Here is a 27,410-nt window from a genome sequence, read left to right on the forward strand (position 1 = left end):
AAATAATTTTTTTTTTTTAAAAAAGAAGGCGTGGATTCTAAACTTAACTATGCGGTGTTTACCTCATTCAGCTTTTATCTGACCTACAATATAAAGGCTAAGAATATATACCTCATAGAGTTGCTTCAGGATTAAATAAAATATATATAAAGTGCCAATGTAAAGTGCTGGCACAGTGTAGCTTCTTTATTTCTGATTATTAGTTAAAGGATGGGTGTAGACATTAACTGAATGACTGAGACAAAATGAATTATATGAACATGGACTAATTCAAGTATTTTACAAGTCTTTTCAGAACATCCGATATCATCTGACACTACTGATATGTTCAGAGCTGGCCACTGATGAGAAAACCAAATCAGATGTGGTAGCTTGTCCGAGGCCAAACAACTAGACAGTGACTGATCCAGAGCTACATTCTGGGTCTAATAATTTCTTCTGGTCTGTCAGTCAAAGCTGGGTGTCTTAGAGACTTGCCATGATTCTGATATTGGTCAAAAAAGATTGCATACTGGTAAGGAACATTTGAACATTTTTGAAAGGATCAGGCTTACCTAAAGATGTTAGGAATTCTCATTATTATTATTAAAATAAACTTAAGCGCTGCATTAGCCATCTGTTTCTTAGCACTAAGAAAAAAGTTACTCATTTGCTCTACAAATATTTGAGCACCCATGTTCAAAGCAATGAACAAGCTACTGCAGTTAATACTGGGGAGTCCCAGGGGCACCTGGGTGGCTCAGTCCATTAGGCATCTGACTTCTGCTCAGGTCATGATTTCATGGTTCATGGGTTCAAGCCCCACATCGGACTCTTGTGCTGACAGCTCAGAGCCTGGAGCCTGCTTCTGATTCTGTGTCTCCATCTCTCTCTCTCTCTGTTCCTCCCCTGCTTGCTCTCTCTCTCTCTCTGTCTCTCTCAAACCTAAAGAAACATTTTTTAAAAAATACTGGGGAATCCCAGAATCTCATTTTTCTATTAACCCAAGACTACATTTGTATTATTTTAATTAATTCCTCACCCCATTCCATTCCTTCCTATCATTTTTCCCCCCCTTAGGCTATGTTACAGGGAACTATGTATCCTATAATCCTATATAGTCGCTCCTTAATATTACCAGAAACTTCTGAAGAACTTAAGACAGTAGCCCAATGACCTGTACTTCTAAATGTTCAGAGACTTACCAATTCTTCACATTTCATCACCTCCTAAACTAATCAGATATGTACACTCCAAATTTCCCTCACCAGCAGTCAGGGACAGGGAGCTGAAGAACAATGATAATGTGTATTGTTCACTCTCCATGTTCCAGTATGGAACCCAAAACTTCACCTGTATCACCTTCAATCCAAAAGAAACTCTTCTAGAATATTTTAGAGGTAAGGGTGGAATTTTTTTTTTAGAGAACCATCTCTGGGGGACACGGTGGAGCTTCTTACATACCTCAATTGGTTTCCTGTTTCTATATCGTTCTAAATGTATATTTCACTATAGATAGTAACACTAATGATGGGGGATCAGTGTTTAATTTTGCTACATGAAGACACTGAAATAAGTATCTTGTTCCCCTCAAGTACCAATGTAAAATTTGAGAACAAAGAACACATGTCATTTGCTTTCTGTTAGAAGCATTCAGCTTATGCAGTTTACAGTGTTTACTAAAATAGGCAGAATAATAAATTTTTATTTTGTCATCAAAATATAATCTATTTTTAAATATTTGCCAGTTTATCATTTGAATAATACTTTCTTTCAAAATCAACTGGAAACATACTTTTGGATAATAATAATGTAAAAACTTCATTATAATGCTTTTTTTACTTCATCATAAAATTTTCAAACTAGTTTTCCTTATTGTACAAATAAAATTATGTTTTTATAAGTTATGTTAAAAAGTAATTATCTCTTACACATGGTTCAGACTATGTGTTTATAAATTGTTCAGATTTATATAATTTGCTAAATCTGCTAAGTTCCAATTTCATTTACATATTATGAACAGTACATTTATTTTAATTTACTGCAAAATCACTAAACCCTTTAATGAAATAATGCTTTTAAAAGGTATGGCAGGCTTTTGCTCTTTATTATGTAAATGATGGTTTTATGCATGTTTTTCCTATGTTAAAAATGACTACATTAATCCAATCTGTCCTCATTTCTCAGATAAAGTCATGAGTGCTTTTTGGGAACAAATCAGTTGTTCAGCAATCTTTTAGAACTTAAGTCCTGAGTGTTTTAATGCTAGACTGTGAAATAAGGCAGAATTCAAAGGCGTTTGTGTTCTTCATGATAATCTAGAATTTTTATTTGATTCCAAGTAACTTTGGACAACAGACATGATGGGATGTTTTCTCTTCGAATAAATAACAATTTAATTATATCACTGAAATAAAATATAGTGTGGGCTTAATACACTGTAAATATTACGAAAGTACTACTTTGCTATAGTAATTTAATGACTGAAGCTACATTGAATAACAATCTTACTAGTACTTGTGTACAAAGTATTATACAGATTACTAACGAAGATATTGCCGCAGTTGCAAGGGTGTTACCAGCTCAACGAACATCTAACGATACGATATTCTTCTAAGAGGAAAAGTAATAATGTTAGATTTACAGACAATAAAGAGTTATGTTTCCCAGTTGAAACATTGGAAATAAGAATCCAGATAGCCTGGTATCTTGGTTCATACTATCACAAGAAAAAGTTTCCTTTCTTGGGGACTCTGATCCCCAGCAAGCTAGTACACTAAGTTTACGTGAAGATAGGTTTTAGGATGCCACAGCAATGTAAAGAAACTCTTCTATCTGAAAATTACTGATTTGTAGGCCACTGCTTAAACATCTGACTTTTTTTAAAACCTATTTACATACATTCAGCCCAAATCAGTAGATAAAATGTTTTGTCTATATTACAATAGGCATTGTTAACATTTCATCAGAAGGCCAATGCAAGACAATTGTTAATAGCCATTGCCCAGCATTTAGGAGATTTTAAAATATCATACAAATATACAGTTAGATTGTGAGAAATCTAATTCTGCGCATGATATTGGTGGTCTCTTTTACAGATGTGGAATGGCAAAAATGAATCAACAGGACGGTAATTAGAGTGCTACTCATCCAGGGCCTAATTCTCATCTGCTGGTTGGACCTATTCCCTGCAGTGTGGGTTCAGGCAGCCCAAATTCCTTGACACTTAATGCCAGTTAGACCTGACTCAACATGACGGGAAGGTGTGGGAATCATCTCAAGTGTAGGCATATGTCTGCAGCTCCTCCCAGATCCACGTTTCTTTTATATAAATTTCATAAGTAATGGAAAATTAGAGGTTCTTGGAAACAGCCCTCCTCATCTAAATGAAACTATTGGTCTAGGGCTGAAAGATCCATCATTACTCTGAAGAAATTGAACAGGTTGGGAATTTGGCCCTTTTTAAGACATATGTGATTGTGAAATGCATGGTCAGGACAAGTATGTTATCCTCAGAGGTATGTAGGTAAGTCTGAGGTTGGACCTTATAAAACTTATTGAAATTTAAATTACATTTAAGTTAATGGGCCTAATTAAGGGATACTAATGAATGGTAATTTTAATGAGTATATTCATTAGGGAGGACATTGGAGTCTCTTGGGTTAGGAAATTATATTAAAAGTGTCAAAGTGACTCAAAGTAACTGAAATGTTTTAAAATGAAGGTAGTGTAACACGTATGTGATGATATTTCACAGATATTTCTTAGAATATCAATAAGCACCAAGTTTAGTGCCGTCAGCCCCATTGTCCCTTAATTTATTATATATGATTTATATCTTGAAAGCACAGCACACTATAAAATCTACATCGCGTATACACAAATACAGTTTCGAAAATGAATCCTGGAATTTTTCACAAGTAACAAGAATTTCATCTTCACCAGGTCTTCGTAGCTGTGAGAGGAAAGTTGGTCCTGCCTGGTGAGCTCTGAGACACATGGATTGATATTAAGGATAATGCGGACAAACGAGGAACCAGACCCTGGTGAGTGTTTGTGAATAATCTTTTCTCTTTTTTCTAAAGAGACCTTATTCATCCTCCAGCACCCTGAGCCCTCCCCCGCATATCACAGAGAGGTAAAGTGAAGCAACCAACAGGCACATTTGAGCTGTATAGGCAGATGGTTAAATGCATCCCAGCTTGGCCCACAGCCCACATTCAGCTGTAGACCATACACTGCACAAAAGATAGCCCCAGTAGGCTGCTCATCTATCTAGAGAGCTAGAAATCACCCGATGAATGCTACCTCTCCACTTCAATCCATGCTACCCAGGCCTCTGGGTCCTGCAAGGAGCCACGCTTTATCTTTTTAAGGAGGAGACTGTTTATAAGTAATTTGTCAGGGTCAAGTGGCCTCTGAAGCAATATTAATGCTAACTAGGGAAGGGCCTAATTCTGAGCACCCATGGCACCATTAAAGAATATGAGACTGGGGCATAAAAAGACAGAAAGCCATGCTCATCTTTATACTCCAGCAGATCTTGCTAACGAGGAGCAGGGGAGAGGTCTATTCCTTAGCCCAAACCTATCCAGTCAAAGCTGGGTCCAGGGTTGTCACCAAGGGCATCTGGATGAAGCATAGAAAGAGTCACATGTCATCCAAGCTTCAGTCACAAGAGTGTCGGCTCCTCACTTTCTCTGTCTTGCCCACTGTCTGACTGGTCTCCTTCGCCACATGGACCAGACCTGGTGTCCTACTTCAGCAAGAGGAGTACAGTGCTAGTTAAACAGGGTCATATCACTACACACTCAGCGGAAAAATGTTACCACGGGGGCTTTATTTAGAACCACTTCCCTTCTGATGATCCGTGGACTTGGTCAACATTAGGTGCTCAGAAACCAAGATACTCATTTCCCAACACTGACATGGTAAATACAGACCTTCACTTGCGTCTGTCATTGATGATTCCTTGCCAGACACTGGTCTTTTGAAATATCTAAAGGTCAATTTAGTAGCACTTGACCCAATCTCTCAAGGTGGGGGGAAGGGAGGAGAATTTCCTGAACGTTTATGGTGAGTATTTTTATCAACAAGGTTTCTGGAAGAACTCAATTTTAGAAACTGACTTCATGTGCAAGAATGCAGCGAGTGATACGGTTTATACTTGGTCACAGTTTTCTCACTTTACGACATTACTGTAACAGTTACGGGATAGATACACACACACACACACATTTATATTCACACTCACACACGGTATAATTTTACTGATCCAGACAATACTTCTTTTCAATTAAGAAAAAATGAAGACTCATTTGGCCACCCAGGCATGAAATCTACTTAAACCTGGAATATAAGAATGCAGTACCCTTCAAGTAAACAGCAATTGCACAGTGATAACAATATACATTAAGATTGACACATGCTGTCTTAAGAGGTCTAGTAATAGCTAAAGACTAAAGAAAGTCAGAGATGTCAGCCAGAAAAGTCAATATGCCTTCTCTCTTCCATTCTGATTGTAATCCATCACCCAACAGAACAGCTATAGTCCAGAAGATAATAAATGTCCACGTATGAAAATGCAGGGCTAACAAATTCTTAAGTGTCAACGAATTCTGCTCAATATTCTGGATAGTCTTCAAATTCTTCCCGTTTCATTAACAAAAAATAAACCTTTATGGTTATTTCAATGTCAAATTTGAATAGATTGGAAAAAAATGTTAAGGTGTCTAAAAGTCACGGGCAATAATTTTTTAAAAAGTGATCTCACTGGCACGTATCTGCTGCTTGTGTTCCACTGTTCTCATGAAAGTCTACCTTTCAGTTTTGCTGAACTAGACAAATATAAATAACACACAGTAAACACGGATACACATCTCACATGACACAATACGTTTTTACAAAATAGCTCTACTTTAGTACTCTGTAACTTGTAAAAATGGACATCTCTGATACTTATGGACAAATACATTTCACATTATAATGAAAGTTGTGGTTACAAAGGCATTACTCATTTGATGGTGTTTCCCTGTGGTTACTTAGACTTCAAACTGTGTAGCCACAAGTTTCTCTCCCGTTTCACTGAGACTCTGAAGAAGCTTCAGTCACATAAGCAGCAGGCTTTCTTCACTGTAAACTCCTGAAGAACTGAGTTTCAGTACCTATGCTATTGAAATGCTAGAGAACTGATAACTGATCCTGGTGACAATCACCTTTCACTGAGCATGGTAAACTTAAAAAAATATAACCGATGAGACGACAGACTTTTCTAGATTTTAAGCTTTAAAAAAAAATGAACTTCTTTTCCTGGGCTGCCAGGAAGGCGTCAGGCTCACAGAGCCTCGGCAGACGTGTCTGTGGACACAGACATGGTCACCTTGGCAATCTTGACCGTGCTCTTGATGCAGCTCTCCGCGGCCCTGTGAACACTGGCTGTGTTGTTGGCGTGCTTGTGCAGGCAGTCCGAGTCCCCCATGCTGTTATCAAGAGGCTGTGCGGTGCCTTCACACGAGGGGAACATACTCCGGAAAGCATGTCTCAGGTCCTTGCTCCTCAGAGCGTAGATGATGGGGTTCACGGTGGAATTCAACAGGCACAGCATACTGCAGAAGGCAAACACCGTCTTAATGAGCTTGTTCATCTTCCCAAAGACATCATACACCATAATCGCAAGCAGAGGGCCCCAGCAGATGATTAAAACCACAAGGATCAGAACCAGGGTCTTGGCCAGCCTGATGTCCATGCGGGCTTGGTCGGGCCGTGTCACCTGCACCTTGCCGTCCTCTGACGTGTGGATGATGATGCTCTTCTGGGTGCCGCGCTGAATCATGCGGACCGCGTGGCTGTGAGCCTTCCAGAGAATATACATGTATGCGTACACGATAAACAGCAGCAGCACACTGGTGACCCCGATCCAGAACATCAGGTAGGTTTCATCAATGAGCGGGAAAATGTCTGAGCAAACAGACTGCAGCTTCTTGCAGTTCCAGCCCAGGAGAGGCAGCACAGCAATCACAATTGCTATGGTCCACATCAGGCAAAATGCCACCACGGCCTTGGGCCTGGTGACAATCCTCTTATAAGCCAGGGGCCTGTGAATAGATATGTACCTGTCAATGGCCGTGAGGAACAGGCTGCCTACTGAGGCCGTGAAGGAGGCGGTGACCCCACCGAGTTTGAAAAGAAACACATTGGGGCTATCTTTGCGGTGGAACACGTGGAAGTCAACAAAGCTGTAGACAAAAATGACGCTGCCCAGGAGGTCGGCCACTGCCAGGCTGCCGATGAAGTGGTAAGAGGGCCGGCAGCGAAGGCTGCGGGAGTGAAGGATGACACACAGCACCAGCAGGTTCTCCAGAACCGTAAAGGTGCCCAGTGTGAGGGACAAGACGGCGATGGCCAGCTGCTGGCTGGGGTTCAGAATCATGAAGCACTCCATGTCCATGAAGTTCTCCCCACACTGGATGTTCTCCTCATTCTCCTTGTAGGATGAAAGGGATTTGTTGTAAAATTCGGTGATGTTCACCTGGTCTGCCGGGACTAACTGGGAGTTGTCTCCTGCAGTCATCTTTTCTTGGAAGGGACTTCCCCTAAAGGAAGTTAAAGGAAATTTCTGTGGGAAGTACCCTAATTTGGATGCCATGTCACTTTTGATATCTTCGTACTGAATGTCATTGGAGCCCACGTAGAGGAGGTCTGTTGTGATGGTGCGGAAGGTGGTATCAGCAAGGCCATCTAGGATAGACTTCATAACCTCCGTCTTGGATTAGGCCAAACTCAAAATGACTGAGGAGGAGACCCGCAGCAGGGAATCCTAACAGGAGGGAAAACAAATAAGCTGAATGGTGAGAAGACTGGGAGAATAACAATAATTTTTTTAAAACCTACTGTAAATATCCCAAATGTGTACCATCACATTACTTCATTCCTGTCTCTGAGCCTAAATGAAATTCTTGTCAGATTTAATCAACAAAATGAGTCAGTCAGAGAAAAGCCACCCGAAGTTGATGATGTTGGTGGCACCCACCAAAAAATATCTCTTTCATTATTTAAGCTGCCTGGATTTAAGTCACTGTGTGATCCTGTACAGACTTCCTGATTGTCAAGCTAAAGGAAATGTGCCTTGGGCATGGCATGCACCTCATGGTCGCATTAGGAAGTGTTTACCACCCGGCTTCTACTGTCACATACACGCAGTGTCCTAACGCTGGTGGGGATGGGGGAGAGCGACACGTCACACAACGTCTGCTCTTGAAGACTCACCATCTTGTCATACAGGTAAGACTGAACATACAGCACAACCCCAAAGCAAGATGGTGCGGAATCAGGAACTGTGTTGCACGGCCTGTGTGCTGAGTGCGAAGGAGGAGGAAGAGAGGTTTAGAACCAAAGGATCTTTCCATGGGAAAAGATCTGGATTCTGGCCTGTCTCCGTTAGGCAAGTTTCCTCTCCCAGAGGAGATATGTGGACCAAGCTATGGCTGAGGTGAATTTCAAAAATGTCCACACCAACCAAGACAAATGTCATGAAGGGCAAACTTGCACTGAGGCTCATGGGAAGACCAAGATCTTTAACCCTGGAAGGCGGTGATGATGGGAGAGTGCTTCCTGACAGTGTCCCCCATGAGTGGTGCAGTGACACAAGCATGCTGGGAGACAGGAAACAGGCCTTTATGGAGTCCCAGTCTTTCCAGGTAGATGGCACCAGAAATGAGGACGACTGAGAAAAGGAGGCCAAATTTTAAGGGTTCTTCAATTCTAAGCTAAGCAATTTGTTTTTGTTTCAAAATAAACATCCAGAGAATTGATTTCACTATTTATAAATGTTTATTTAAAACGTGGCTATTAGGCTCTTTTGCTTATAAAGATATTAGAAGGACTGAGTGATACCTATAATAATTTTAAAGTAATCATAAAAACCAGCATTTTACTTCCTAATTGTATTTTTCTTTTTTAAAAACATATCACACTGTATTGGAGAGGGAGATAGTTACTACCTTGGAACAAATTAAAAGGATCTGAGTCCTCCCGCTAAAACACAGAGATCCTACCTATCTGAATTAATGATTCATTTATTCACCCCTTTGACAAATTATGGAGCACCCACTACGTGCCAGGCACTGTGGTAGGTAGGCATAGGGGCTAAGAGTATCGAGAAAGAGTCCCTGTCACATGAAGTATACTGTGTGGCAGAGGACAGACAGCTGACCCCGTAATTATGATGAAGTGTGGTGGCAGCTGTGACTGGTGATATGCAAGATGCTGTGGGAGCAGCCAGTCTAGGGGGTTGAAGGAGGCTTCCCCAAGGAAAGGATGCTTATGCCAAGAGTATGTAGGATTAGTGTGAGTGGAAACAGAATATGGAGGCAAAGAAAAAAAAATTTAAATGAAAACCTTCAGTATCACGATGGGGGGGGGGGTTTGTTCCGTTTATACAGTAATTTGAACCAGGGACAGTGGCTAAATGTGGCCCACCTCCCCACATTCTGCACACCTGAGTCTAGGCTGTCTCTTGAATCAACTCTGCTCTTTGCAAACCTCCCTTTGCTAAACAACTCCATTTACAAATGAAAATTTTCACCTGCAATCTGAGGGATTCAGAAAATGGCCACGATTTGTGAGAGAGCTGTGAATGGTCCTGGCATATCCTCAAATCTGACTTTTGCCTCTCAACTCCCACCCGTACTAAAACACAGCGCTTTCTGGCCCTGGAAGGCATGCTGCTCTTTGGATCACACCTGCACACCTTCCTTCTTTCCTCTCAGCCTCCCTCTGTCCGAAATACCCATTTCCAAGCTCTCCGTTACATTAAGTTACCTCCATTTCTGACATCTCTTTGGCTAGCCCTCCCCACCAGGCAGAACTAGTTCCCCCAGGCTTTCCCTCTATTACAGGCCCCACCATATCACTTAATCATGAGCTTACATATTTATTTCCATAACTAGAAAATGGCTTCCAAGCACAGGAGTGGTGTCTTTTTTTCTTATGTGTTTCACCAGCCTGATGCACAATAGCAGATGAGAAAGAGAGGGCCGGTCTCCCTTAGAAATGTTCATGTGAACCTAATAGTGGCAGTTGAATTTTATTAACTGGTGCATTAAAGCAGTGATTTAATACTACTTCTTTGTCTTTTCTTAAAATTAGAGGAGAGAAAGGTAATGAATTCAATGGATATTTGGCCTAAAAATCAAAACTTGAGCCCAACATCTCCTCCTGGGAGCCAGTCCAGTAACTCCAACCCCTAAGTCCTCCTATGTCAAGTAACTACTCGTCCTTCACGCTGCCCAATTAAAAACGAATTTATTTGAAATTTTGATCATTTATATGTATATATTACATTCATACGATTCCAAATTCAAAAGCACAGAAGGATATACAGCAAAGCCAGGCTCTCTCGTCCCCAGGTCCCAGCCATCCAGTTTTCCTCCTCAGTGGCAAGAAGGTCCTTGTTACTCTTTCCAAAGATACTGTGCATGCATATTCAAGCAGATATATAAATTCATTTCCTCTTTGCTTTATTTTTAACAGATACTAAGATGCTATACATACTGTTCCGCTGCTTGCTTTTCCATTTACAAGTATACGTGAAGACAGTTGCACATTGGTCCACGAACCCTCCCTCCATTTAGCAGGTGCCTCACGTATCCACTAAATGAACATGACCAGCCTCCTTCTGATGAAGGTTTAGGTTATCACTTCTTGTTGTTACAGATACTGCTGCAGCAAATGGCCTCCAGTCATGTCTCTTTTCACATTTCTTATGGAATTATGAATAACTGTATTAAGTTGTCCAAGCTCATACCTTGAACTTACCATGGACTCCTCTTCTTTCTTGGCCTTTATAATAAGAAGACTACTAAATCTTGCTGATTTTCCCTTTTTAAGCACTTCTGGAGAACTTATGTGTAGGTGGCATCCTGACCTTCTTATGTGTATCAAATTGCTTATCGTGATCAGGATATTTCCCCTGCCAGGTAAGTATTCAAACTGCTTATCATTCACAATGACCCTATGAGGTGGGTGCCGTTCTTATCCCCATTTCACAGATGAAAGGCACAGAGAGGGTAAGTAACTCGCCATTCACACAGCCAGTAGGTGGTAGAGCCAGAATGAACCCAGATGTTCTGGTTCTAGAACAGTGCTGTCTAATAAACATGTAATGTGAGCCACATATACAATATCAAAGTTTCCACTATCTAGGTAAAAAAGGAAATGGTAAAAGGTGAAAATAATTTTGATACCTTATTTAACCCAGTGGATCCAAAATATTATCACTTCAACATGTGGTACCAGCCATGTTTGAAGTTCTTAATAGCCACACGTGGCTACTGGTTACCATATTAGACAGTATGTCTAGAGCTGCTTTTAGCCTTGATGAACCATCATCCCTTTAACCGAAGCCAGGGTCGCTACTATCTCCCTTCTTTTCCCCACTAATTCCAACCAGTCAAAACACTAGTAATGAAGAAAACACTGAATTAGGAGTTAGAAGACCAAGATTACTGTGAGACTTGTACTTGGGCGAGTAGTTAATCTCTCTAAGCCTCAGCATTTCATCTACAAAATGGGGATGAGTTTGATGATGATATTGCCTAAATCACAGAATTGTCCTAGAAATTAAATTTTATTTTATTTAAAAAAAATTTTTTTTAACGTTTATTTATTTTTGAGACAGAGCATGAACGGGGGAGGGGCAGAGAGAGAGAGGGAGACACAGAATTGGAAGCAGGCTCCAGGCTCCGAGCCATCAGCCCAGAGCCCGACGCGGGGCTCGAACTCACGGACTGCGAGACCGTGACCTGAGCTGAAGTCGGACGCTTAACAGACTGAGCCACCCAGGCGCCCCATAGAAATTAAATTTTAAAAAGTCAGGTAAAGCACTTAACATACTGCCTGGCACAAAACGTAAATCTTCAATAAATATTAATTGTTATCATTACTTAGTACTATGACTCTTACCATAAATTATTATCTCAAGATAACACATTGCTTTGTTAGATCACAGGCTGCTTATTCAGTCTTCATTTTTGTCTCAGCACTTAAAGCATGAAGGAAATAGCAGATGCACACAGGGGTGAGGGAGGAGGAAACTTTATTTGGAACTCTATTATACCCCAGGTATTCCAAAGACTTTATGCATATTCTACCATTAAATTGTCATGACAAGTCTATCAGGTGCTTATTTATAATCACCATTTCACATAAAGGAATGGAAATCATTAGTTGTTAATGTTAAGCAAATTGTCTGGAAGACGAAGAGTTTGTAGTGGAACCCGTGTCTGTCAGACCCCAGAATTTTTGCTTTTGGACTTTATGCACTGTTTTAAGCACTAACAGTAACCAGAATAAAGTCATTTTGCTTTCTGTATCATATTCAAGTCTTCTAGCTTCTTACAAACTCAAATTAAGGCATTTTGTCAATAGTAATTAAGACTACCTCCTACTAAGTCATTATTTCCTATGCCAGCCCATCTAGGTAAATCTGCCTGCTGGCATGACCTCGAGGATTAAAATTTTAGTATCTGGAAGAGCTATAAAGCTTCTTCAGTGATGACAAAAGATCACAGATCTTTCTTCAGCAATGCAGAACATGTGTGCCTGTGACTTACTCTGTATTAAGATCACCACATATGTGCTCACATTTTCCACGTTAATGCAACCAAGGACTTTCATTAAAACAAACTAACTTGTTACATTTGAGCCAGAGCATGGTGTGGTTATGAAATATAGAGTAATTTCTGTCCAGTATCAGGCAACCTTAATTAAGGAATACAGTTCTAAAGTATACACGGATTTTCTGCAGTTCAAGGATCTCAGTAATGTCAAAGTACCACTGTGCACAGGCTATTTTAACAGTTAATGGGATCACGATGGGAAAGTGGTCCTCTGCATTTCAGTAATTCTTCCCTTTATTTCTACATTTGGATTATTACAGTAATTTTCACCTGATTATCTTTCGCATTGAGAATTTTCTTTGAGAGTTCACTAGTAATATAGTTTAGGCTTTGGGGGATGCAGCTGCCATTAATTGTGTTTTTGTGTGTGACTGGGAAAATCATAATTGGAAATTTCTAGCAAGGTGCATAGATGCACCTATTAAAGAAGCAGTTGGTTTTTATTACTGTTATAGTAAAACAATGATTGAATGACATTTAAGGGGATTTTCCTAGGATTCTGTTTTTAAAAATATAATCAACTTGTTCTAGTAATTTAAGCTATAAATTATGCTTTTATAAAAATGAAAAATATTTCCATGTGTTGAATCTATTATTTAAAAAAAGAAACGACTCAAGTTTTTAGAATGACATCACCTGTTGTGTTTGTCCACCTCACTACACGCACACTTGTTTCCCATCTACCACCCCCAAACTTCTGCATTAACTGGCAGGCTGTGGTATCATCAAAGATATTTTCTGGGTACACCGGCAGCATAAAGTTTTCTAAAGTCTACCTAGAGTCACATCTTTGTTTCTATAACCCTTAAGGGTATAAAATATCCGTGTCCTCATTAAGGTGAGCACTGAATAACAAAACGAGACTTCAAATAGAGTCTTCTCTATATCAATATAATTAATAGCAGGCTATTTTAGTCTTCATTGCCCTGCTGAAGACTTTCTTTGTTTTAAAGAGACATTTTAATAATTCAGATATTTATTGCTGTTCTATCTGGAGTCCAAATCTTTGCAGTTCTGGCCTATGCGGCATCTCTGAGGAAACAGGCAGAAGGCAACATTTGCTCCCTGCAGGATGTCACGTCTAGTTGGGCAGAAAACCCTCTAGACACATCAGAAGGACCAGTGCTCCTGATATAGACTGTATCAGCAACAACACCCCCCCCCCCCCCCCCCCAGGCTCCTTCTCTAATATCCTACGTTTACAAATGCTTTAAGGAGACAATGCCAATCTCATAGTTTCTAGGCTGATAAGAGTCCAAAATGTCAAATGCATGAGTCCCAGGCCCTTGCTTAACCCTATCGTTCTCCCTAATTTCTTTGTTGGCTTTGTGTTCTGCTCAGCTAGCCCTGTAAAAGAGCCTTGTGAAGGTTCAAGAGAATGAAGGTGCCAGTGGATGTATTTATTATTCTCCATTCATTTCTAGGAACAAGTCTGGTTTCTACTAATTTGATTAAGAAAAAATTACTTGATAATATATTTCTCTAAAGTTGGTAGGAAAATTTTAGTTGACCCTTATAATTGCATTATGTCTAAGACATGTCCTCAGTATACATGGCAAATCTCATGGGCCAACATTGTCACTCTATGAATGATGCTTCTGCTATGGTTGAATGGGCAACTGAGTCTTTTCTAACTCTTACATAACCACCAGAGTTTGGGAATTATTCAAGTAGTTTGGTCACTTTTTGCATTATCTTCTAGCAAAGAGAAATAAAGGATTGACTTAATTATCCTGATAATTCAGGCAAAAATACATAATCCTTCTTCTTTGTATTAATGTCAGCTCCTTTTCCCATATATAAAAGAAAATTCCATTATGTAGGTAATGCTTGGTTGGTTCTCAAAGCTTTAGCTTTTCATATATTTTCTAATGTGGAATAGAAGTTATTAAATGCACCATTTTCTCTGGTCTTTGTTAGTAAAAAAATATATTTCATAAAAATACATCAATTAATATGAACTAAATAGACATTAAGGCATTTATAAGGCTATAAATTATTTAACATTTAAAGGTTTATTATTTAACATTTAAGGTTTATTAAAATTTAAAGAATTTTAGGGCTTAAGAATTAATACCTTTAAAACTACATCAGATTAAACATTCACTATGAGGTGATGATTCCATAAGAAAAGCCTATCACAAAAGCAAATTAATGATATAAATGAAATGATTTGTTGGCTTTACAGCCAATTCTATTTATCCATTTGCCATTTAATTTTGTTCTACTATTTTTAAAGTTAGTTTATTTATCTATTTTAGTTTATTTATTTTGAGACAGAGAGAGAGAGAGAGAGAGAGAGAGAGAATGAGTGGGGGAGGGGTGGAGAGAGAGAGGGAGAAGGAGAATCCCAAGTAGGCTTCCTGCTATCAGCACAGAGCCAAACATGGGTTCTTGATCTCAAGAGCCATGAGATGATGACCTGAGCCAAAATCAAGAGTTGGTTGCTTAACCAACTGAGCCACCCAGGCACCCCTGTTCTGCTATTTTGATGTTTCCTCTAAGTGCCTATATCTTTTTTTAGAGAGAGCTACTTTTTCTACATATCTGTAAAGGAAGTGATCAAGCATAATTGATGCAGCTTTCCCTTAAAAGAGAACATGCAAAATTTTCAATTCAATTGAAGCCATGGTCCATATACAAATACTCCTTAAGACTGTCTTTATCTTGCATGTGAAGTTTGGCCATTAAAAGTCAAAAGTGATGTATTATTCCAGCCCATAAAATATGTAGAACCCAGCAGATAGATTATCTGACAGTTCATTACCAAAGACAGAAGTAGTTTAAAGCATGCTACTTTTTGTCCAATGGTGCAGCATACCTTTCAGCTTCTTCCTTCATCTTTCAACAAAAGAATACATTCTCTTTGAATCCATGAGCATACAAATTAAGTCCAATGAAAAATCAAGTCCTGTTTCTCCAGGTTCAGATCTCAGAGTGATTGGGTGATCTGGGTGATTAAATGCACAATAGAGAAAATTCCAATTCCCAAATGTTTTAATAAGAAAAATTAGAATATTTGTGTGCTATATATATATATATATATATATATATATATATTTACATGAATTAGGTGCTATTATAATCCCCATTCTACATATGAAAAACCTGAGGCTTAGAGTGGTAAAATGCTTTGCCCAAGGTCTCTACCTAGAGGGCAGAGCTAAACTCAACCCAAGTCTGTGTAACTTCAAGTCCCTGCACTTAACTTTGAAGTCCAGGGACCATTTAATAAGACACTTTTCTTTGTTTCTACGGAAGGGGGAAGAATTGATTTTGGGAAAAGGAGGTACTAGATAGTACGTGATCACTTTACACAATAAACAACTAAAATCTCAAGGAAGATCTGTTGACAGCAAAAGATTGCCCACAGCACTTGCAAATCATTCTTGCCCTGTGGTCTCCAGGGACAAGTATGATAATTAACTATAAGCAATAAATCCTAACCCTGGATTATCACCTTATTTTCAGTGACTGTTGGCAAATAATAAATAAAATGTAACTTGTCTTTTCACTATTTTTAAAAAAATTAGACAGATTTTTTTCCCCTTCAATTAATTGTAAGGAATGTGGACAATAATGACAGTTTCCACAATACCAGCGAGGAAGAGAGAGGACAATTTCTCTAGGTCTGAATGAGACATGATGGTTGTTAGTGAACAAAAGTTTGAAATATTCATTCCCATATGGACAAATTCAAACTCCCTGAAATCACTCAATTTCCCACCATGAGCAGAATAGTTTTGGTCGGCTCAGACAGGTGACTCTCTGTGGCCTGTTCCTAGGATGGTGGCTGGAATCAAGGAAAAAGAAATTTTGTAAACCTTAGGCTCCAACAAGGGAGTGCTTGTGACAGATCTCTGGTGCCCAAAGATCACAAAGCGGTGTTACTACAGCAGTGTGGCTGATGGATACAAAGTTACAGGCCCTCGCATGCTTCACGTAACACATTTTTATTGGGCACATACTCTGTGCCTAGCAATGTAGACATTAAATACATATCCATGTATTACACCCATGTAATAGATATGGGTCAAGGAAGCAAGAGGAATGATTTTCCACCCCACTCCACTCCATCAAATAAAAGCCACCCATCTGTCCTTCTCCTCCCACAGAGGACAGAATACAGTAGGATATGAAAACATGTAATAGGCATATGATATTTCATCATCAAACAATATTGGGTTGTGCATCTCAATAATTGGGTTGTGTAATCCCCTTCCTATATTTGCTTTGAGGTTTTCTCCCAGGACAGAGGCTGGGCACTGCTGAACCCTTCAAATCATGAACGCCTTGAGAATAGGGACCTGTCTTACATGCCTCGCATGCCCTCTGCCTGGCACAGGGCAGGTACTCAATACCTAAATGCTTACTGGTGCTCATCAGCAGCATGGCAGATCTATCTTAGCAGAATGGTGTTTAACTGTGGATAGTTTTCCTTGGCATAAAGTCAGCTGTTATGTTAGGGAATTAAAACTGAGTTTTGGTCTAATACACAAAAGAGTTACCTGGAAAAAAAAAAAACAACTCCCCAAATGTAAAGGTTATATTAAAGGCATCAACAATTATTTACCCCAAGATCTTTTATCCCACTATTAAACAGAAGTTATGTTGATGGCAAGTGGAAGCTAGAGGCAAAAGAACAGGTATCTACCTTTCATTCTTATCCTTGGTTACCCCAGTGTGTGTCATGAACCTCAATGTTGAGGCACACAGCCATGATATACAGAGAGATTTCTGTGATGTGCACAACCTTGAATGAATCCTACTTACATGCTGTTGATAGGCCTTTAAAGACAATGTATGAAATGATGATGATAATGAACTTTTTCCCTATCCCAAATACATGTTATTATGCATTAATCTTTCCCAAATGGGTTTCCCCATGTGCAAGTATGTTTTGAAAACAACTTGTCAAGAGAAGTTTATGTGAAAATTCAACCACTAGATGGAGTGGCTTTTATAAACCCTCAGGAATCAATTTGTTATTCTATTCAGTGGACATAGTTCTTGCTTTGGTTGAGCAACTTCTCTTCCTGCTACAACATTTCATGTATCTTACAACTGAATTAATTAAAGCATAAATAAGAAAATATGTTATGGAGGATTAAAATGGGTTATTACTACTCCATACAAAAACTAAATTTTTAATTGCTTTTCTGGGGCAAAAGGGCATTGAGAAAATTTAATATATTGATAAAAATTAATTGTGAATATTTGGAATTCTGCCTCAAGAAAGTAATTAAAGATGAGAAAAGGAAAGTAGTTCTACTAAAAACAAATGATATGTTTATGTCAACAGATGCTAAATGTAAGATGGGGATATCTCAGGAGCCCAAAATCAATTCTAATAACAAACCCAACTCATTTCTATTTTACAAAACATTTGGCTCTCCAATTTGCAGATACAAAATCACCAACACAGGCCATAATTATGTGATGAAAAAGAACAGAAAAGTATTTATCATTACAGGGGCTAAAATGGAATATTTCACAAGGTAAGTGAATATTTGTTCAAGTACTCATACAAATCAAGATATGGTAGCTTTCTAAATAGTTCAATTTCCTTCCTATCATTTTTTCACTGGAATAATTTTAAATAAGTTCTTATTGTATAAAGCCAGGGTTCCCTTCAACCATGATTTTATAAACTAGGTACTTATGTGCCACTTTCTTTAGCTGAAATGTTAAAAAAAATTAAGTGTGTACTAACATGCAAGATACAAACATAAAAATATGTTTTCAAGATGCAAATAATTATAGGGGTGCCTGGGTGGCTCAGTTGGCTAAGCGCCCGACTCTGGTCACAATCTCACGGTTTGTCAGTTCGAGCCCTACATTAGGTTCTGTGCTGACAGCAGGGAGCCTGCTTGGGATTCTCTCTCTCTCTCTGCCCCTTCTCTGCGTGCTTTCTCTCTGTCTCTCAAGAAAAAGATACAATAAAAGATGCAAATAATTGTATACAAACAGAACTGAACTAGGTTTCAGTAAAGATGGAGAATATGCTTTGAAAATGTAGTTCCGATTAAGAAGTAAGTGTGCAAATTGGATGCAAGTATAGGATTTTGATGTCACTGAAACCATAAGGTAATTTTATTGTACTCATTCAAGGTCAAACTCTTCCTGAGATTTGTGTGATGCAATTTTGCGATTATGCACAGAGCTGAGGAACTGCAGGTATTCAGAAAAAGTGACGTGAAGGTAAAGAATTAGGAAGTAAGATAGGTAAGAATGGGCTGGACATCTAGGACACATCTCAAAGAACAGTGTGAGAAGTCACACAGTGGTCTGTGAGTGCACACAGTTCTTTTATAGGTCTGAGGTTCGTAAGGGGTAGTCTCCCCACCAGCCGAACTTACAAAAACTGCAAATTCTCAGGTCACTTGAGACCTACCGAGTCAGAAACCTTAGGATTTGGGGCACAAGGCCTCTGGGAGATTCTAACACACTCTAAAGTTTAAAAGCTACTGTTAAAGATTACGGAGGCCCATGAGAAACACTAAATGAGGGGGAGAAATAAAAATTAACCTTTAAGAAGAATTGAGGTTAGACAGGAACAAGGAATATTCTAGGAGTATAGGCTTTTAGATCATTGAAATGGATTGCTAAGGGAGCCCACTCATGACAAAGTAGTCTCTAAAAGACGTTTAAAACCAAGATATTTCTATGTGACTGACATAGAATAATGTGGTCTCACCTGAAAATAAACATAATGAGTGGGGAACCTCTCAAGGTTTTTCAGTCTACAATTCTGGGCTTCTCTGCACTTCTTCAGCAAACTTATTGTTATATTTTTGTCCAACAAAGCAATGTGGCTTCAAGATATAATATGTACTTACCCAGCACTGAGGCATAAATTAAGAACTCCACACAATTTTCTCCTAATTCTATTTACAAAGTCTATGTGTGCAAAGTTCTCTAGAACTGGTAGCCATTCCTTTCGACGCCCCTGGGAAGGATGGCTGAGAATAAAAGAAGGGAAACCAGTAAAAGTAGGTAACATTTCAGCTTATTTTTTTTTTAAGCTGGAAATGTTTCTGTTTCTGTTCTTCTCTTCCCCAAACTGTAAAATAATGTATGGCAGGAGATGAACCCAGAAAACAACAAACTAAAATTGAAATCTTGCAGGAGGTCTAAGTAATGCAGACCGGCTGCAAATTAACTTACAGAATTAGATTATGCAATTCATACTGCTTATAGCTGGCATATATCTTGCAAAAATACCTAAAAGCTATAAATACATGGAAATGTATCCCAAAGTACTTAAATATCTGACTTTGGGCAGACTGTTTCCTCTTTAATTATTTCATCAATAAAAATGGATCATAGATTACTCATCCTTCATTTCCTTAGCTGAGGACTAAAATCATTCAAAGGTTTTCCCTTTTCTGGCTGTTGTTTGTAAGAAGTTTGATATAATTTCCAAAAGTAGTTGTCTATCTTCTGAAGTCAAATCCCCATGTACGCAAAGACACAGGACTCTTGGGACAATCTTTTGCTTACTTTGGTTCTGTATTAAATTCTTCAGCTTTCCTTCTCCACATGCATATCACTTGCTCACCACAACTTGTACAAATGCTAGAGAAAACATTTACAAATTCTGGTAGCAGTGCATCGAAATGAGTTGAAAATCTGGTCCACTGAACAAGCCACACTGGAATAAACCAACATACACAGATCATAGTGGCATTAAATTAAGTCTCTTTTCTAAAGGATAAATCAAGTTGATGATTTTTAAATATAGCTGAGTTAAAAGGAAATGAGTGACAAAGGCACACTACACATGATATCAGTTTACTTGCTATATTACAAACATCTTGTTTAGCCTCTTGACCAACAGAAGTCAGTGCTCTAAAATTTCCTATAGTATGAATGTCCATATGTGCAAGGAGAAATTTGTTTTTTAAAAAGCACACTGGAATTTATCACCAATTTAAATGTAAAGCTCCTTGTAACTTAACTCAATTTATAGAACTCATATTCCAACATTCTTCTCTGAATATATGGTCTAAAAGAACAGATGAAGAAATAATGAGGGAAGAAGGGAACCCTCCCATTTAAACATAAACTTTGAAAAACATTATTTCCTAATTATATTTTATTTTAATTATATTTAAATATACTACTGACATACACAGTTTGTGAAAGCATTTGCCAGTATATTCAACTACCACAACAGATTGCCTGGCACATCTTTGAAAAATGCCTCTGCCTTTCCTTAAAAAGCAATAGCATGGAATTTGCTAGTAGGAATAAAAAAATAGATATTACATTGTCAGATTTAGGAAACTATACCACACTTTATCTCCTGAAGTCAAAAACAAATTTTAACTGCTTTTCAGAGTTGATAATGATGGTAAAGAATCAAGCCAAAGATATCAAATTTCTACTCAATGAATCCAAACTCTACGCAATTAAGAATGCAAACTCCAGTGGAAGGATAAGAGTCAGATAATAAAATATTGTGCTTGTAGGGAAAAACTATTTGCCATCTAGGTTAGGAGAAATGGGAACTTAAATCCCTTGTTGCATTAACAAAATGCAAAACCTACCTTAATAAGCTTATTCAAAAATACAGGATATAATGCAACAGCACCATAGGTTAAAAAAAGAGTTGGCTAGGAGACACTGATTCCCACTAACCAGTCTCAACTCATATATTGAAAAACAAAAGAAAAGAAAACAAACAAACAAAGAAAAACTTTGAAAGCTTTCCTTAAGTGCAGGTGTGAAAATTTCTCCAGCGGGGGCTAAAACAGAATTTGTAGTATTCCAGAACGACTGCTATGACTCCGCCAGGCCCATTTGCTCAGGTCTGGCTAGTAAACAATTCTTCCTTCGAAAACCCATCCAAATACAACTATGAACCTCATGCTCACTAAATTATGACATTAACCTGGCCAAATGAAACTTTAAATTAAAGGATATGCTGAAGTGGTTCGTCAGTATGCCATATGGAAAAATGCCTCAAATATATGGAAAATATCAATGAAAACTAGCTCAAGAATGTATTTGCAATGGCAAATGTACTAGAAAAACTATTATAATGACATGTGCTTTATTTTCCACGAGGCACCCTGTTCAGTGAAGATATATGACCCAGGAAACCTTTTACTCAATATTTTCTGTTAAGAACTAGAGGTAATCGCACTGATTACTTTATGAAATGGCTGTGATGTATTATCACTGATAGGTCATAAACATACCTATTATCCGTTCAGGCCCGTTTAAGATAGAAGTTCTTGTAACATCAAACTCTTTGAGTAGGACCAAGAGAGGCCCTGGAAAACCACTAAAAACAACCTTCCCTTCCCGCCCCCTCTAATATTTCCTATAGTTTTAACGTTTTTGTGATAGCACGACAATGTGCTGTGCTATATGTTACAAATATAACGATATTGATGTGCATTTTGTGACAGAGTAATAACCTTGTACTTTTTCTCCCAACTTCATTTTCTAAAAATAATAAACAACTAGCAAAACTGGTGAAAACTGTATTAAACACATCAGTCAGTGTTGATGAGAAAACCATAATCAAAGGTAGTTATGCCCATCATGGCAACTTTACAAGATTCTTAGATCACGTGAGATTGGAGCAGATTTCCACTATCCTGGAAAATCAGAACAGCCTTCCTTGTTTAGATTCAAGGTGGATACTCCTTTTGCCTGAGTCTTCTGTGTCCATCTGCACAGCTGCCTTAATTTTGGACATTTCACCCAAATTTGTGGTATTTATTTAAAATCTGAATTATACATTCAAATATATAAAGGCAATGGGTCTGAACTTTTGTGTTGGTCATGATACACATCTATGAAAAAGTTTGTTCACATATATGTATACAAGTGTAATTATACATCCCAATCATATAAAATTATGCAGTACAGGGGTGCCTGGATGGCTCAGTCAGTTAAGCATCTGATTTCAGCTCAGGTCATGATCTCCCAGGTGCATGAGTTCCAGCCCTGCGTCAGGCTCTGTGCTGACAGCTCGGAGCCTGGAGCCTGCATCAGATTCTGTGTCTCCCTCTCTCTCTCTGCCCCTCCCCCACTCAAACTTTGTCTCTCTCTCAAAAATAAATAAACATTAAAAAAATTGTTTTAATTATGTAGTATATAATTTCATGTTATATATATTCTGGATGACATTTATTGCTTCTTTTAGTCCAGAAAATATCTGGAAGAAATTGGAGTTGATCTATGTTCTACAGTTCACCCAATGTAATCTAAGAAGATACAGATTAGTGAATTAAATGATTATCAGAACACTAGACAACAATTCAGTGGCAAAGTGTCCTATCTCCCAACCCCTCAGAAACAGCATTTATGCAGATGTAACAGAAAGTTAACATTGTTATGAGGACAGGATTGAGAAAGAGCCAAAGATGGGGGAGGGGGATGAAGTTAAAATTTTGCCAATATGAAGTACATCAATTCGTTTTGATTTCCTCTTATTCTTTAACTTCTCTATCACTCTTTGGTCAAGAAAAGAAAAACGAGCAGACCTTGCAGTCCCTCAAAATAAAGACGTGCAATATATAAACTCAGCCCCAGCGGTTTTTCAAACAATGTTGGGACCAGGTCTTTTCAGAGGCAAAAGCAGAATTATAAATAATTTAAACCCAAAGGCTGGATTCCCTCTAACTAATTTGTCAGTTCAATTAGAAAATGATGAATACAAAAACAGAAGAGACAGATCACACTGGTGAAGACACGGCATCCTTTTCTTTCTTTTTCTTTCTCTTTCTTTCTTTCTTTCTTTGCAAGAAAGAAAGCTCTACTCTGTGTCCTTTAGGCAACTGAGCTAACGTAATTACCCCAAGAAGAACAGGCAGCTACCTCAAGGACAGGCTCCATCTTCCTAACCAAATTCAAGATGCTCTAACCAAATCTCATTTTACTCATCATGTGTTGTTAGGTATCTCCAAATTCAATGTATTACTCTTTTTTTTTTTTTTTTTTTGCAGCATTCCTGGAGAGCTAATTATGGGAAATAATCCCTTTTCTTATTAGGCCAACTGTTTTCTGGGAAGAAACATTTGGTAAGCGTGGTGAACTATAAACTGCTATTATAAGTTCCATTTCATAATAGTTTTAGTCTTAAACAGCCAAGTATTCCAATTCTAATTCCAAACACTAATATGCAAGGCAACCCAGGAGCCTGTCTAAATTTCCTGGTGGTTCATGTTAATTCTGAGTCAAAGCAAAGAAGAATGTCACAAGATTGTTTTGAAAGAGTTTTTCAGGCTTTGCCTTAGTAATTAATAAGCTGACACTGCATACTAAACACTTATCAACACAATCAATGGGGCTGCTTCTTTCTTGAAAAAATAGGTAAACCGATGCGAGGAGTTTTCTTTTGGAATAGACTATAATATGCCACAGATAGAGTGGTTCTCCCAGAGAATTTCATTCCCAGCAGTTTCATCTTGGTAACATTTAACAATTTCACTATTTTAACATTTTGAAATGCCAAAAAGAACACACTGATCCTGCAGCTAGGCTTATTAGAGAAGAACGATCTCACAGGCGACAGGGAGGCACACAGTCCACTGGGAAAAGGGTAACAGAAAAAGACAGAAAACAGTGGATAACAAACAAAGCCCAGCACTACTCCAACGTAAAATCGGATTTTCACCAAAATGTAAAACTTTACACACCAAATTAAATAATATCACCTATGGTTTATTGAAGGGACTAGCCACAACATTCTTTTTGTATGCGTATATGTGGAGGCTACCTATTAAATTGGGGGGGGGGGGCGTGAATATCTAATCTGCCTTCCTGACAAGGAGTATGCAAGCATAGTAATTTTATTTTAGAAAGGTCAGTGCTGAGCATTTCCGCCCTGTGGTATCACTTTACCCCCACAGAGACTTAGGAACACAATGAGACCTCTCCCCATCAGACACTTGATACTTACCTCAGCCAGGATTGCTCCTTGCCTGGAGTGGGAGACATCTTTGGAACAAAAAGAGTCTGTTTACAGTAAGTTCTCTTGATTACCTCATATGGATTAGTTTTTTGAAAACCATGTCCATCCTCTTGCCTCTTGCCCAACTACAGCCACTGCTATTGTGCCCATAAGTAACCGCTTGCAGCAGGCAACATTTAAAATTCTGGAGGTGCGTGGATTCTGTTCATGTATGGATATAATCAGAAAATTATTGGTCTCAAGAAACTATGCATGGCCTTTTATTTTGATAAAATTGCTTGTAACTGGGTTAGAGATGGGGGGAGCTAGAAGGACTACCAAGGGGAAAAAAAGGGACAGAGAAAAATCAATCAGTGTATCTTCCCTTGCAAACTGTCAGTAGGGTGGGATTAGAAAAGCAACACTTTAAATCAGATAAAGTCCTATGGGAACCTTAAAGGTTAGTTGCTCTGAGCTTCTCAATATTCTGCAAAATAGATTGATGGCAGTGGTCACCCCACTGATACTCAATGTCCACTGAGTTTCTGCTAAGAAATTGCATTTGCCCCTTTGTTGAAAAGATATTAACTTGGTAATAAAAAATGAGGAGAAGTTATGGGACCCATAGAGATCTTTCAACACCTTTAAAAACAGTAAATCTGTTCTAATCTCTTATTAAATGTCCAAAGATGCTTAATATATCATGAAAGCAACAACAAAGACAATAATCGCATTTAATTTAAAGGGAAATAAAAAAGGTGGGAGGCAAAATGATTAATAGATTACTAATTTTTTTCTCATTTGTTTAATTTAAAACTAAAATTAGAAACATGCATGTTGCTTTCAAACTTTCAAATGACCAAATGACGGCTTCTGGTGTTTATCACTGCAAACATTTGCATTGGAGAGGTGAGCCGTTTATGATTGTGAGCCTTACCAAGAAATGTCTTCAAAAAACACAGCAACTTTTTTCATCTAATGGCTAGTTCGGAGTTAAATGGTTCCATCAACATTCAAATCTAGATATTAAATGTACATTTAGTTTTCCTCAAAGCAGAGTGGCTCCTGCAGCTGTATTTTCTATACCAAAAGTTTATTATTTGACATACATTTCTTCATATGGCATTTAATATTTTAGACAGTTTCTAGGTTTGGTGCAGAGATCGATGGATTTCTCTGGGAGGACTTAGTTGCTGGTATGGTTTACAGACATTCAGCACCAACTCAAGCGCCTATTTCTCAAACATGCACAATTACACGTTTTTTACAAACACGTTAGTGCACACACATTCAATAACTAGTAAATGGAAGAAACCTCCAGAAGTAGCACAGACCACAGTTTGCAAGCTGGGGCTACACAGCTAAGTAAACATCGACGCACGATTCGCTCACACGGAATGAGAACTCCACGAAGGACACTTGGGGACCACACCGGTCAGTACCCGAAGGGGCGGGAGGCGGAAAAAAGTATTTCCAAACGCAACCCTGCCAGGTCTTACCCTTCGCATCCCCCGGTCCTCGGGGAGAAGCTCCCTCGGCACCTCTCGCCCAGCGCTGGGGCTGCTTCTCTGCTAGAACGGAACGTTCCGCCCGACTCCACGGAGCTCTGCCGGGAGCCGAGGCGCCCCGCCCGGGCCAGGGGAAGGCACTGGCGCCGCGGGAGCCAAGAAGAGGCGGAGGCGGAAAAGAAGTGCAGAAGGAAGGGGTGGCCGAGGGAGGCGGCGCCGGCGCGGGGATGCGGGCGAGGCTGGGTGGGGTGGGGTGGAGCGGGGTGTGCCTCCGTCGGTCGGTCAGTAAGTCAGTCGGTCCACACTGCCCGCGCGCCGGCGTCCCCTGCCTCCAGCGCCCGCCCGCGACAACGACCGGGACTGGCGACCCCTCCGCTCCCGCCGCCCGCTAGCCTCGCCCCTTCCTCGGGCTCTTCAATGGGTCCTCCCGCTCGCCCCGCCTGGCTCGGCGTGGGGCCGCAGGTCTCCGCCAGCCCGGGCGCCCGTCGCTTCGCCACACTCGTGCGGTCCCTGCCTCTGCCTCCGCTGGCGCTCTGGCTCTGGCTCCCTCTCGCTCCAGTCCCATTTATGAAGCGCGGTCCCATCACGTGTTAATGAGCCTTTGTCCTGCCCTGGCAGCGGCGGCGGCACAGACCCCACAGAGGGAACTGCGCGGGGAGGGACCCGCGCCCCGCCCAGCGCGGCGCCCGTGGCTCCAAACTTTCCTGGCGCGGGGGACCTGCGGTGGCGCCGGCCCCGGGGCCAGAGGGGACAAGCCTCTCCAGCCCGCGTCACCTACTTCTCCTCCTCCTCCTTCTCCTGCGCCGCCGCCGCCGCCGCGGTCCCGGGGGCTCCCACGGCCAGGACCTGGCTCTCCTCCTAGATACCCTCACACTCCGGCCGAGCCAAGAAGGGGCTCGTGCCTGCCCCGCCCCCGACCTCGGGGCCATTAATCACGCGCGCCCCGATTGCGCGCAGCGCCAACACCTTGCTCGGGGGTCACGTCTGGGGCAGCGGGCCGAGCCAGAAGGGAGAGGGGGGCAGGAGGGGAGAGGCCGAGGCGCGCCCGGCCGGGGGTGCGGCCACCCGCCCGTTCCGCCTTCCCCAGGTCGCCCCCGCGGCGGGCCACTGAGAGCCAGGCCCGGGGGCGAACGAAGCCTTGGGACCGCGCCGCGCAGCCCCGGAGCAGTTTGCTACCTGGCGGCGGCTGCGCGGCCACCTGTCCTCCGCCCTCGGGGCACCGGCTGGCTTCGCGCTAGTCGCCTTGTCCAGCCCCCGCCGCCCCCGCCCCGCGAGGACCACTCCGGCGCGCCCCACCCGCACGCCCCGGCTACAAACAGTTGGGCTCCGTAGGCG

At 40.3% G+C, this 27,410-nt stretch overlaps 1 protein-coding gene across 1 annotated transcript; it reads right to left on the reverse strand.

Annotated features, from left to right (window-relative positions):
• Nucleotides 1-2,313: 2,313 nt before the first annotated feature.
• CNR1 (cannabinoid receptor 1) lies at nucleotides 2,314-26,563 on the reverse strand. The gene is made up of 2 exons (XM_049652910.1): nucleotides 26,067-26,563; nucleotides 2,314-7,795 (listed from the first exon to the last, which is right to left on the reverse strand). The coding sequence occupies exon 2, from the start codon at nucleotides 7,730-7,732 to the stop codon at nucleotides 6,314-6,316; it is 1,419 nt and encodes a 472-aa protein (XP_049508867.1). The 5' UTR covers nucleotides 7,733-7,795; nucleotides 26,067-26,563; the 3' UTR covers nucleotides 2,314-6,313.
• Between the last annotated feature and the right edge of the window lie 847 nt (nucleotides 26,564-27,410).

This window comes from Panthera uncia (genome assembly GCF_023721935.1).
Source record: "Panthera uncia isolate 11264 chromosome B2 unlocalized genomic scaffold, Puncia_PCG_1.0 HiC_scaffold_24, whole genome shotgun sequence".
NCBI lineage: Eukaryota > Metazoa > Chordata > Mammalia > Carnivora > Felidae > Panthera > Panthera uncia.